The sequence below is a fragment of the Ascidia mentula genome, chromosome 1 (genome assembly GCF_947561715.1).
Source record: "Ascidia mentula chromosome 1, kaAscMent1.1, whole genome shotgun sequence".
Classification (NCBI taxonomy): domain Eukaryota; kingdom Metazoa; phylum Chordata; class Ascidiacea; order Phlebobranchia; family Ascidiidae; genus Ascidia; species Ascidia mentula.
In genome coordinates, this window is record NC_138566.1 from 11,394,509 (window position 1) to 11,407,774 (window position 13,266).

Below are 13,266 nucleotides of genomic sequence, written 5' to 3' on the forward strand. Positions count from 1 at the left end.
ACAAACGTCGGGTGTGTATAGGGTCAAGAGCACAAAAGGCCAATCTAAACTGTTTGATTTTGAGGATGTGAAAGAAATACATAAGCGGGGGCTGTACGTGCGCACATCTATGTTGTGCGAAGCCAACCGTTGTATACCATTGTGCTGCTTTTCAACCACGTTGCAGTGAACACAAGGGCGGCAAGCCTGTTGATATTGGTTGCCTTTTGACACTATATTATTATCGCGCTTATATTAGGTCTGTGATTACAGTATATCTTATATTGGCATAAAATCCCGCCAGCTTGCTCAGTCCATTCCGCACACCAATGGAAAGAGGAATGTTGGAACAGTTTTTTTTCTTAATTGTCGCATTTTAATCAGGTTATATAGAAAGATTTACGGACAAGTGGATGAGTAACATCTGTTTGAACGATTCGTGGGTAAGTTGATGGCTGAAGTTGCAGAATTTGTCAAGTGCTGTATTTGTGATAACTTCCAATCCAAAATAGCACATTTTGTATACGCAAGTGCCTTCGTAACAAGGCCGAATGAATGTAGGAAATAAGTGATACAAAGGTATCAAAATCTAGTTAAAACTGCTACTATGAGCACGGTTGTCTTTGGTAGAAACTGTCTATAGCTATTGATTAAAAATAGGTCAATATTTCACAGAGTTACATTTGAACGTCAAACCGTCACAATGAAAATGTACGATTCGACAAAACACCGTGCTTATGATCCCTGTGCGTTGACGGGAGCTCATTTTCGATCCAAGGCTCCCGACTAATTCCCTTTCCAAACAGATTTCGGAGACCGTTGCGAGGCATTGTTCGGTTTCGAAACAACAAAGGAAGCATCGATAACATGTCGTTGATCTGCGGCGCGATCGTCGTCCTGTTCCGCGACCCACTGCATTCCTATTCCGGGAATCGTTTGAAAACGGCCGGAACAAGACGCGACGGGACCGCAGGCGACCTTACCTGAATGTACCCCGATCGTCAGCCCGTCGTGATAAATCCCATTCTTAAGTGGACGTCCGTTGCGCCGATGCTTGGGGTGAAAATCCCGAGATTGGCTCCACTCTGAAAGGTAAGAACGTGAATGCTGAGAATAATTCTGACTCGCGTAATCTCGCCGCACCATCGTGTTTCTCTATTGTTGAGGGTGAGTCGCTAAGGCCACGATACGAGCCGTTAAGTGTTGTATTGTTGCAAAGTCGATAACAGTATTAAAAGTTGGCGTTATCGCAAACGTCGGCGCGCGGATGTTAAACGGTTTATCAAACCGGTGCTATGTATCGTCGAATCTAAAATTCGGCCCATTTTTATCCAACCGTCGGCACGGAGTCAAATTGGTCGTGAAAAGAAGTCGTAAACGGAATGAGAGAAATTCTTAAAATAGGAATTTTGTCGTCAAAGCGAAAATTTTTCGAGTTTGCGAAAAGCGCTGATCACATGTGGGGCTCTTTCGAATTTCGCACGTTGGAAGCAATGAAAACAGGGAGTCGGCTTCAAGCACTCTCCATCTGAATCGTCATCGGGCCTCGAAGCTCCTGGATTAATAACAGAGCGAGGCCAACAAAAGCTGCGACTCGTTTGTGATTCCAGAGCTGGGTGGAGGGAACAGGTAGCCTATAGGACGTGTAGGGTGCAATCGTCTCCGCGGTTTCGAATCGCAACTCGCACAGAAATATCCGACAAACAGGAAAGTTATTTTATCGTTGCAATCAAAACAAATGATACATCGCGTGATAGTCGGATTTTTACTGCTCTAGACTTTGACAAAATTTTGTGTTTTAGAATGGGTATTTACTAGTTTGGTGTTTGGAATAAGATTTTAGTTATTTTTTGAGGTAGAAATGATTGAAGGGCAATAGTTTCTTTAAAACTTTCTTTGATTTAGTTTGTTTTATTTTGATGGCAGCAAATTTAGTTGTTTTCAAGTTTTTTTGGAACCCCATGACGATCGTAGGTGTTTCTGTCTTAGTAGGTTATCTGAGGTTACTTTTCGATTTTTTGCCATTGAATTTTTTTTAACTGTCTGTATACAGAACTCAGAGAACCGAAAAACATTTGGCGGGGGATCCGTTTATAGTCACATCCCTTCATGTGTTTGCCTAAAGTATCGCGCTTTGTGATGTAACAAAGGCGACGAAAGATTACTAGAGACGACGCGTAACGCATTATATAAAACACAAACTGAAAGTTTAGTCCCCGTTCAATTGTTTGACTTTCGTCCGTACGAAGTCAAAAATCTGTTGAAATACATTTTTTGTTCGGGTTTCAGAATTATAGAACAGGTTTTTTTTTCTTCTTTAAATTTTTTTGCAGTTTTTCGAGATTTCCAGTTTTAACAATTAACGTAAAGAAAAGTGCAGATGCAGACAATTTGTGTTTATGAAACATATACATAGTTTCGGAATCCAACGCTGATTAACCAAACGCGATTGTGATGGTGTCGTTAATTTATTTATTGTCAGTAAAATATTATTTCTGTAAATTTGATAGAAAATTTGTTACGTGTGTTGCAGACTCTATCTAATTCACCATTTAGTGAATATGGCGACAGTTTCCATTCGATCAATGATGAACGAATGCGTGGAAGGACAAACTGCTTCAACCACCAGTCCGTTAGTGCGATCTATCGATGTTGAACGCGAAAGTCCTGTCACTGACTCCAATTTTAAGACGGGACCACATATAACTGAACTAGTTGGAGTGAAAAATAACCCAGATTCGGAAGGTATTACCTACAGCAAGTTGAATGTGTTGAGCCCAGTGATGTCTCGTTCAAGTGACGATTTTCAAAGAAGAATTTTAACTGGTAAATATGTTTTTAATAATTGAGCAGGTTGCCACAGGTGATTAACTGTTGTTACAACTGGTGGCACTCTTGTATTGATTCTCATTCAATGAAAACGCGACCTATACAACAGCCTTAGCTCATACTTCATCCAAAATGGCAAAGGGTTTGCCGGTAACAAAATAAGGGTCTTCCATGAGCTAATGTGGTTTTAAGCATAACCTGCTGAATATGTAAGTGTTTGGGTCACAAACCCATGAGAACAAACCGATAAAGAAAACAAATTACAATCATTTTGGTAAAAAAAACCTTTAGGTTTGTGACGTATCGACGTTTCTTGTCAACCTAAATAACCGCGGACAAAAAGGTTTGAGAACAATCCATGTATTATTGTTTTTAGATGAGAGATCTGTGTACGACCTTGTGGCGAAAGATCAAAACGCTCCTGATCTTGTTCCTCTGCTCACATCAAAAGTTCACGACATTGGAGCAGCCCTAAGTGTGTATTCTCAGACGGGAGAAACGACGACAGTCTTTCCTTCGTTTGCAGTTGATGACGTCAAAAGACAAAGTTTGTCTTCAGGTCCATATACCGGAAGCCAAACGATCCCAAGCCAATATTCTGGCGATTCCGGTGCTTTCCAAACATTTCTTGCTGCTCCGGCACCCTCAGTGTACCAAGTGCAATCTCACCAACTAGAATCTAATCGCTTGAACCAGCAAACCGATAGCACCTTTACCTATGGCAGCGAAACCGGTTTGTATCCACTTTTCGGACACGATCGTTTCCCAAAGTCTGAAAATGTCGATGTTCACACGTTTAAAACCAAGGAAGAAAACCTCGATGAAATGAAAGAATCTTCCCACGAGTCAGGAATCGTTACCACACTTCCGGGAATTCGCTTGCCACCATTAACACTTGTGCAAAGAGACTCGACGTCGAGTCCAATGCAAGTCAACGTTAACATGGATGAACGAAAGTGCTTTCCAATGATGGTGCACAGAGAAACAGGAGAAGGCAGCGAATTTTTGAAAGAAGCGGTGAGTTAATGCATTTGTGGTTTTTGTCCGGACCAATTTACTGTTAATCCTTTATACTATTTTTTATTTTTTTGGTTAAAGCTGAGATTTATTGGCCTTACTACATGTAAGGTAATTGTATAACGGTAATAAGAAGTGATGAAGAGTAACATATTCAACATATGCAAAAGATGTATGTCTCAGATTCGGGGCGAAAATTAGTGTTTACTAATGTTTTTAATGCTTTGGGCGATTGGATTTATTGTAATCGGAGACCACACCAAGTTTATGGGTAAAAAAATGGCGACAGGGTGTGGACATTTACAGGCATGGCTAAGCAGCAACCTTAAACAACACTTTGTTGGCAAAGTCACGACTGTTCGGGGGCCGATTTTGTTTCGAGCCAATATTGCAGGGCTTGGTGAGGGTAAACCGGGGGCGACGTTAAAACATACGTGCAGATGGGAAAAAGGCGAAAACGAATGATTGGCAACCAGGCGAGACGCACAGACCTGTTTGAGTGGAGCACCTCAAGATGCCGTAGTCAGGGATTCGCCGCGTAGCCAGGTAGACTTTCTCTACCCAAGTAGCCGGTGGCTTGGCCGGCCAGTAGTCCTCGAATGTTTGTAATTAGAACGCACGTCTTTCAACACGTTTCAATCAGTTCGTTAAGGCAGATTTGCGGGTTTCTTTGCAAAGGGCCCTGGTGATTGGATCACGTGACAACGCGTGCAGTTGAGATTGTTTGTTTTGACACTTCGAACTTTTCCAAGTTGCAGCGTATGTAATTAAAAATTTGGTAAATCATGCTTTTGATTTGAGCGTAGAAAACCATTCGGCTTGTTTGATCAGTAGAATATAGCAGAAGAGTCGGGTCAACTAAATTTCATTGCAACAGAAAAAAATGGCGGCGTTTCCTCTGTGTCGCAGAATGTTGGAAATGCCTGTATGAAAAATTCGATGTAAATTGTTCTTTCTTGAGCGTGCGATAAATATTCGTTCACAAGATCATGTGAAGCTAGTTTTTTTTCGTTTGACAAAAATATTTGTTATTCATAAGGTCCCACATTAATTGCAGGTTTTCAAAAGACAATTGCGATGGCCAACAGCTTATAGCTCGTCACTTGTAACTGATCCATCCGTATAAACTCAATTTACTGCTCGCCAAATTATGTTGAAAGTTTGATTAATTTAGATCTCGAAATTTGCCGTTTGGGGTTTTATATTGGCCAAAATAACATCAAATTGAAAATGGTTCGAGTCAATGAAATTCTACAACACTACTGATTTCTGTTTACATATACAGTGATTTTACGACAGTTCGACATCTTAAAACAGATTTTCATACCGATTTTCATCAGAGGAATGTGTATTCATTTTTTTTTTATTACATCCATTGCAGATTAGAAAGATTTTTAGAAATCGGCCAAATCTGGCATCAAGCTTATGCTAGATTTATCTTTCATTTAATCTTTCAAATTGCAAGAATTTGGGTCATGCTAACCTATTATCCCGAGGTAAGAATTGCTTATTGCGTTTAACTATATAGTTTATCAACCACACAAAAATTTAAGCACTTTCAGTAACTGTGTTCCATGCCATTCTAGGCTTGGGCAAGCCTTAATTTAAAGCTTTTTCCAATCTCCCTTTGGTTTGATCTATAGCTTATCAGTATTGTTAAATTTTGCGAATTGGTTTAGTTTGTGATAATAATTCGTTGATCCCGGACTTAAGTTTTTTAGTATTATTATTTGAAAATCATCTTCTCCAATATTTAAAAATTCTCTGCATCCTCCGTTTTGTTTTTATTTGACAGCTACTAAGGCCTGCGGTAGATTCAATTGTGAGATAATTTTATCTTTGTTCTTAAAACCAATTCAACAGCAACATATATTTGTAAAACTCTTGGTCCGTGGTTTTGCTTTATTAGTCCGGCATAAAACCAGACGCAATTTTTGCTTGGGAGAATTTATATCTGCTTTTAATTCTGCAACAAGAACATATATCGCAAATAAACATTTACCTGAATTTTAATTCTTGCAGTTTGTGTACAAAAAAAGCGTTGAAATACCGCAACAAAGTTTCTTGATCAAAGACTGCATTTAAAATCGGTGGCATCAGTCGCATTACTTTATTTACAAAGGCCTTGTTCAAGTGCCGTTGTCTTTTCATTGTTACTATCTCTTGTAGCAAGTAGCTGGCTTTGTGGTTGAAACCGAAGCCCAGATAAGCGGCCTTGTTTTCTCAGGGCCTTAAACAACTCAACGGCGCGTTTAAAAAGGAGCAAAGCAAGACATGGTGCAATGCTGTATTTGGTTGAAATGTAGTTCACATAATAACAAACTGTACCACAGTGAAACACCGTTAAATAAAAATCGACAATCGAATTAAAAAACATCCCAAATCACAGAAATTTCACACGTTAAAAACGCCACAAGTTAGATAATATTTGACTTGGATATTTTAGTGTGCAAACTCCCCACATGTTTGCGTAATTAATTTGTTGCTTTGTGCAATCTTTCATTAAAAGACGCAAGTATAAATTCAGAACGACTAAATTTGAAATATAATTATTCTGCTCGCAATCCATGTATTTCTTACTGCACACATGTTTTGCCACAGAACATGCAGTGTTTTTTGGATTGTCATTGTGGTCGTCACGGTTGTGCAAAGATATTCCTGTTCGGTTGCGTGAATCTAAGCCAACAAACAATTGCAAAAAAAATTGAAAATTTTGGGTCGAGTTGATTTGAATTTGTTGAACTTCTGGTCCAGGAAATACTGTTTTATTTTTAATTGATTTAGAAAAAAAAGCATCACTGCTCTCAGTGTAAACTTATTCACCAAATACTTCTTGTTTCAGGCGCAAGGGGTTCATCACCCAAATCCCCACATACATACCGTGCCCAGTCATCACCAGAACAATACTCAGCACCCCTCGTCGGTAGTCGGGTCTCTCAGCTCATATTCACATTACCATGGCCACAACTTCAGCGGGCAGCATCATTTTGCTCATGCTGGCAGCAACATGATTGATCGCCATTATGCGCAGATGCAGTCTCACCTTTCTTCGCCCTTCGCAACCCGCAGCCTGGCGCCATCGTTGCCGCCGCATCAGCCGCAGCAGAGCGAGCCTTGCCAAATACCCGGCGAAAATATACCATCCCCCTCGTGTGTTCCCGCTTACCAGCAAGACTCTTCAATTCAGCAACAACAACCGCAGGGGCCGACTGCCGAACAAAACGCGTTTCATTCTTACACGGAATCACCACTTGTAAGTGGGGGCCAGGAGCGCGTATGCAGCAGTCACCACTCGGCAGAGTCGCTGCACCAAGATTCAATTTGCGATATTAGTGAGGAAAACGCAGACCTTGAAGTGGGTTTACCAAAGGAGAGCGACTGTAGTATGAGCGAACATGGGGTCGTACCCGAAGCGGGAGACGAGCAGGACAAACAAAACAACGATAACAACTCCTGTGGCGACGCTTCATCTGTTTCCACTAAACCGAACGAAGGCGATGTTGTTACAACTACCAGTTCAGGACGACGACGCAAGCGGCCCATTCAGCGTGGTAAGCCTCCTTACAGTTACATCGCACTGATTTCAATGGCCATTGCGAGCTCACCTGAGCGCAAGCTGACATTAGGTCACATTTATAAGTTCATCATGGAGCGATTTCCATTTTATCGAGAGCAAAACAAGAAATGGCAAAACTCAATTCGACATAACCTGACTCTGAACGATTGCTTCATCAAGTTGCCCCGTGAACCCGGAAAGCCGGGTAAAGGCAACTACTGGACATTGGACCCCGCGGCAGAGGACATGTTCGACAACGGTTCGTTTCTGCGCAGGCGAAAGCGCTTTAAGCGTTCCGAGTCAGAGAAATCCTTGATTACCACCTACATGCAAGACCAGAGTGCATTCACGCCGACCAACGCAATGAAAGCTTACCCGCCCCATGCCGCAGCCAACACATATTATCCACAACACGGTATGATGACCAGCAACTATTTGTCGCCAATAATGCATTCCGTTGGTGGCCCGGTTGCACACCAGATGCTAACACATTACCCGCCACCAATGGCGTCGCCCACGGCGGCGAATCCGCGCATGTTCAGCATCGAAAACATCATCGGCCACCCAGGGAGATCGAGCGAGGTGGCTGCTGGGTCTGGGGAAATGGCGAATTCGCTGTACTTGGACTCAAATAGAAGCGACGCCCTTAATCCGACTGCGTCTAATCCCACGATGATTCACCCTGAACGGGACCCTACTGTGACGAGCATTGCGCAGAGTCTCGAACCAACACCGGTGCACCATGGTAATCTGAGTCCATCGGGCTACGCATCAAGTATGGGTCCAAGGGCCCTTGCCAGTAGTGGGACTGGTGGCTCCCCAAATGCAGTCTCGCCCTATTCCTTTCATGGAACTTCCTCAGGTTCTCTTGCTATGAATGCGTCCACTTACTCGGCATGTGCCACCTCGACCACTTCCTACATTCCCGGCGGGAATCAGCGCCACTCATCTTTGCCAATGAAGGCTTCGTACCCGGGAACTTTCTCCAGCCCTGTACATCATTACCATGGTGACGCCGCGTCCGCAAGCTTTGCCAGTGAGTTTGGGCAGCTGCAATCACCTGCACAGATCAACGGTTTGCCTGGCAATCCTTACATGAGATCGTCAGCAGCAGGCTACGGCGGTTTCGAACGATACATTCCTACAATATAGATACTTGCAGTTGTTCCAAATGCAAAATGTCAAATAACAAGCCTTCTTAATATTTCCCAAATTGCTTTCTCTCCGAACATAGTCGGCCACAGCTGTCGATACCGCCTTACGTAGTATTCAGTGTTTTTTACCTGCCGTAAAAGCAAAGACGCCCCCTGCGTTTGCGAACAGCGACGTTGAACGTACTAAACAAAAATCGGTTTTCCGCACTGCTGGTACACATCACAGACGAATAATATTGTATTTGCGTCGGGAAGCGGCCATTTTGTTTGTGCTTCAAAATGTCGCTTTACCTTGTCATCACGTATCGCTGTAACTACAAAAAATACAGCATGTTGTATTGTTTATGTGACAAGACGTCAAATAAGGTGTGTGTGCTCTTCATTGTGTACATGGTTATTTTTGTACTGCAACGCTGAAAGTAACTGACTTTCTGAGTAATAATTGTAACCTATAAATGAATGGAAGTTATCAGGCCGTAAGTATATGTTGATTTCATGTTGTACACCTATTTTGAAAGTACACCATTGTTTAATAAATAACTTTAGATACAAAACTCGTTACATACAGATTTTTACAACCTTACCTCAAATGTGCTGGCCTTTATCGGGTTATACAGTTTCTTGGTCCATGGCATCATTTTATATCATCTAATTTCTAAAAGGATACTTCTTTCATGTTTTTTCAGCCGGTTTTGCAATTTTGCTGAAACTGAAAACCTTGGCATTGTGTTTTCCATGTAGTAAATCCAATTAGCTTTGTTGATCCTAGTGTATTTACTTAACGTAGTGCCGTACCGCGTCGGTGTTGCGCCCATGTTTCATCGGAAATAAATACGTTCTTTTCCATTCATGGGTGTGCTTCTTTACTTCAATGGGAAGTATTGGAAACATTAAGGTTTGTGTGTGTTTTAAAATGTACGATTTTTTCTGAGTTCAGTTGTTAATATGGGTTAAAGCCTCAAGAAATACTGTGACAAATATCACGCTATTTAAAGTAAACGAAATAACATTTTTCTGCTATATTTCCAACTTGTCAGGCAACATTACATACACGACATTTAAACACGAAATCCCATATAAATCTCAACATTCAAAAATTAAAAAAAAATCTCTATTTAACATTTTTCCAAGTTCCCACTTATCTGACCACGTCAAATTATGTTAAAATTACATTTTATTAAAAACGAATAACAACACTTTTAAAAATTAGGTTTTGTGCAGCCCGTGTGTTAACAAACGAAAACAAGTTGCACCTGGCGTGCCATAATGTGACATGCGATAAATATACGAGTGAGACAAGGCGCAAAACCCAAGTATGAAAAGTTTAGCTGAACCCGGTGGTAAGCCACACGAAGATGATGTTAACCCCGCACTGGCAAAGAAGGCATTATGTAAGCTTATCAACAATCTGGCGATTTGTGCAACGTCTTATTTTCGACGCAAAAAGTGTGGTTGGTCGTTGAGCTTTACACCTTCGCAATCCATTGATTACAAGTTTAAGTTGGTGGCATCAACACTAAACAAATGGATGTATCAAGTTTATGTGCGCCGTAGAAAACACTACTTATCCCATATGTTACAATCCAGACACAACATAATAATAATAAAAACTTTCGTTGAGTTAATATACAGAGAATAAAAAACGCTACACGAAAACATTGGAATATTCGTTCGGTTGATGTTTAGGTTTAACAGTTGTATAGAAATTCAGAATAAAGTTTCTCGGTGCTGAGAGAGTTTTGCAAAAAGTGTATACAAGTGGTTTATTTCTACATGTTGATCAACCAAAATTAATGGCGACTCTTCCAGTATTACCAAATCACATTCAATTTGATGACAATTTAAAATTAATTAAATAAATTTAAAAGTCGATTTAACCTTGGATTTTACCAAGTTTTTTCGAAAGATTTTGCGCCTGATCAGTGTCCAATACTACCGCCATACCAGAGTCAACCTGCGTGAGGCAGCTGCGTACTTAAGTTCAAAGAGCGACTAGCAACTGGACGTTAGGTGTCATCTTCAGCGGCTACTTCTAACATAGTTTTGGTGTCCTGTGTCGCCCCACGTGGCCAGTAACGAGCCATTTGTTTCATTTCCAGCGTCGCCTGATCCTTATCGTTCTTGGATCAATGTTGTGGTTTTGTGTGTCAGCTTGAGACAGTTCTGCAGTAATGTGCTGGACGAACTTACGTAAAGTGGTGCTTCACATTGGTGGAGGTTGATGTCAAAGCACATCCATCACCCCAGCACCACCCTGAAACAAACGCAAGCACGGTTTACTGACAAAAATGAGAAAACAGGAAACTTTTTATCATTCTTTTTTCTCGCTTTTGTTTGATTTGAGTGCAATTTTGGAACCCATATTGCATGGAAGAAATTAAATTGGTAGAGCAACATGCAACATTCAGTGTGTGATGTGCAAATTGCAGGAATTAAATTTTATAGTCCTAAATATTTGTCTGTATATTTTGAAAGGCCTCTGGTTTAGGCAATCTATTTTGCTTTCGTCGCTCGTAGCAACCCCACTCGAACACACGTAACACACCAGTCAGTGACGCAGCAACTAAACAAGCACGTTAGGTATAGCAGTAATCACAACAGCTTGATGGAACGATATTGTGCAAAGTGCGCAACCCGTAACGATCGCATGATCGCACATCGAACACTTCTCGGCTTTTATTCCCATCTACTGGTGCCAACGGACGCCTATACCAACATGTTGTGGCAAGATGACTGCCCTCCGCTTGCCCAGGGGCACTCGACACCCAGATGCTGTGTATTTTCGCCACATACCGTTCCTCTGGCTTGCTTCGATACAACACACTGTCATGTAATCCCCGTTTTTATTGTGGTCTCCCAGGTGAAAATTCGCACTCGAAATAACTGGGAGGCACCATGCGATATTTTGTTTTTTCGGCAAATATTTGAAATTTCATATGAAGCAATACCGTGGGAAATGATTGAAAACTCTGTATATGTGCGATAATAACCGATATAAGAAGACGAGAAATACTTTCCCCCAAAACCATGTCGTCCTGTTTTGATTTTTCACAGAAACAAAATGGCGACGGATTTTCGCCAATTAAATAAATAGTGTAATGGTATTTTAGGGTTATACCAATATTATTGCCGATAATAAATTAACAAATAAAAATCATTGACAAATGTAGTAAACCAGAGTAACATGTGTGTAACGGTTCCTTTACAGAAACAAAATCCATTACTTAAATTAACTGCCCTGGTTAGAACTTACTGGGATCTGTAAAGTGGTAACGTTGGTGATCTTATCGTTGTTTTTAAACTTCTTTGGGTTCCTGAGTTCCGAAAGCGATTGTTGATGCCGATGCAGTCTTGACCAGTGACCACCAGTAACCTTATCCGGCTACAAAAATTTCAGAGCTCTTCAACATATTTTTACATTATTGCTTTCACTTACCGAACCTGATCTAGAAAAATGCATAAAGACTAAACTGAAATTTATTTTGGTAAAAAAGACTTACTGAAAAAAAGAGAATCACAATACCACAGGGACACAAATATGGTTAAAATGACAAGATAATCTATCTGTTTGAAGAATTCGTCCACAAATCAACAAACCTACAATCCCCAAGGATATTCTTCAGTTACAAAAGGCAACAAAATCCGATATTTATTCATAGGACCCCCAATACATGTATGTATAGTGAACAAACATTTTTTATCTTACGGTTATTCACTTACCTTTGCCCCAATCTGACTGTTTAAATACATTTGTGTTCAGTTCAATGTTCCCAATAACTGAGTTGCTGCTCTTAGGATCCTGCAATTAAGGCCACAGCCTACTTACACTAAAACGCTGTGTGTAACTTATAGCTGATGCCAAGAACCAGATAGTTCTGGGGTCACAGCTCGTCGAATCCCTTCCAGTCGCTGTCGACATTAAAGCGAAATTCCGCAGTTCACAAACAAGTCTCAATATATCGCTGTCAATCAATTGTCACGTCTTGGCCGTTGATTTTTGTTGTTTTTGAAAACTAGGCACGGAGATTCGGGCACCGATAAGAACTGAGACGTTTTCGTGGAACAAAACTAAATCATTGGTCCTGGTCCGAAAAGTCAGACACAAAGTCAAGGTGAGTTTGCTTTGTCTGTGAAAATAACACAACCTTGAGTATGCTTTCTGTGCGTCTGTGCAAAGGTGTGGGTTTTGACAGTGAATGATTACCCGGCAATTAAACGAATCAGATTGCAGTAAAATGTGACCAAAGTCCAGAATTTTTGTTCAAGGTATTGAGGAAATATGTTGAGTTGATCAAATAATAATCTTTAGTAAATCTTTCTGAACAATGTATGTAAATTAAAATGGCGAATTTCTTTCGAGGCACCATTTTATTTCCACTGCAGCACTGATTGGATTAACGGTTTCTAAATATATTTGTATTACTCCAGGAGCAGATTTTGTTATTGGGTCGAGTCTGGACGGATTTTTGACAAAAAATGTACTGTGTAAGTGTGCCATAAGTATAGAAAATAGTGCAATGAAACCTAAAAGTGAGAAATATAATTTAAAAGAAATATTTCGTTTATTTATTTGTTTGCTTTGAGGTGGAATATAATACAAATGTATGAAAGAGGAAAATTGTAGTTGTTTGATTCGTTGTCCAACAACACCTTCGACAAAAAAGACGTTTTACTATCAAAGTGACATTCACTTTTTCAGTTGTTCATAAAGTTGGCAATGGGATTTTTAAT

General features: G+C 40.6%; 1 protein-coding gene across 1 annotated transcript; it reads left to right on the forward strand.

Moving 5' to 3' along the window:
- Positions 1 to 299: 299 nt before the first annotated feature.
- Positions 300 to 9,383, forward strand: LOC145896606 (uncharacterized). Its single transcript, XM_082985113.1, has 5 exons — positions 300 to 422; positions 655 to 1,071; positions 2,513 to 2,805; positions 3,185 to 3,825; positions 6,668 to 9,383. The coding sequence occupies exons 3-5, from the start codon at positions 2,541 to 2,543 to the stop codon at positions 8,531 to 8,533; spliced, it is 2,772 nt and encodes a 923-aa protein (XP_082841239.1). The 5' UTR covers positions 300 to 422; positions 655 to 1,071; positions 2,513 to 2,540; the 3' UTR covers positions 8,534 to 9,383.
- The last annotated feature ends 3,883 nt before the right edge of the window (positions 9,384 to 13,266 follow it).

Excerpts from the sequence above, each read along its gene's own strand:
- LOC145896606 (XM_082985113.1), top strand. The coding sequence starts at position 2,541 with ATGGCGACAGTTTCCATTCGATCAATGATGAACGAATGCGTGGAAGGA. Across the intron at positions 2,806-3,184 it reads TCAAAGAAGAATTTTAACTG|ATGAGAGATCTGTGTACGAC; the intron begins GTAAATATGTTT and ends TATTGTTTTTAG. Across the intron at positions 3,826-6,667 it reads GCGAATTTTTGAAAGAAGCG|GCGCAAGGGGTTCATCACCC; the intron begins GTGAGTTAATGC and ends TTCTTGTTTCAG.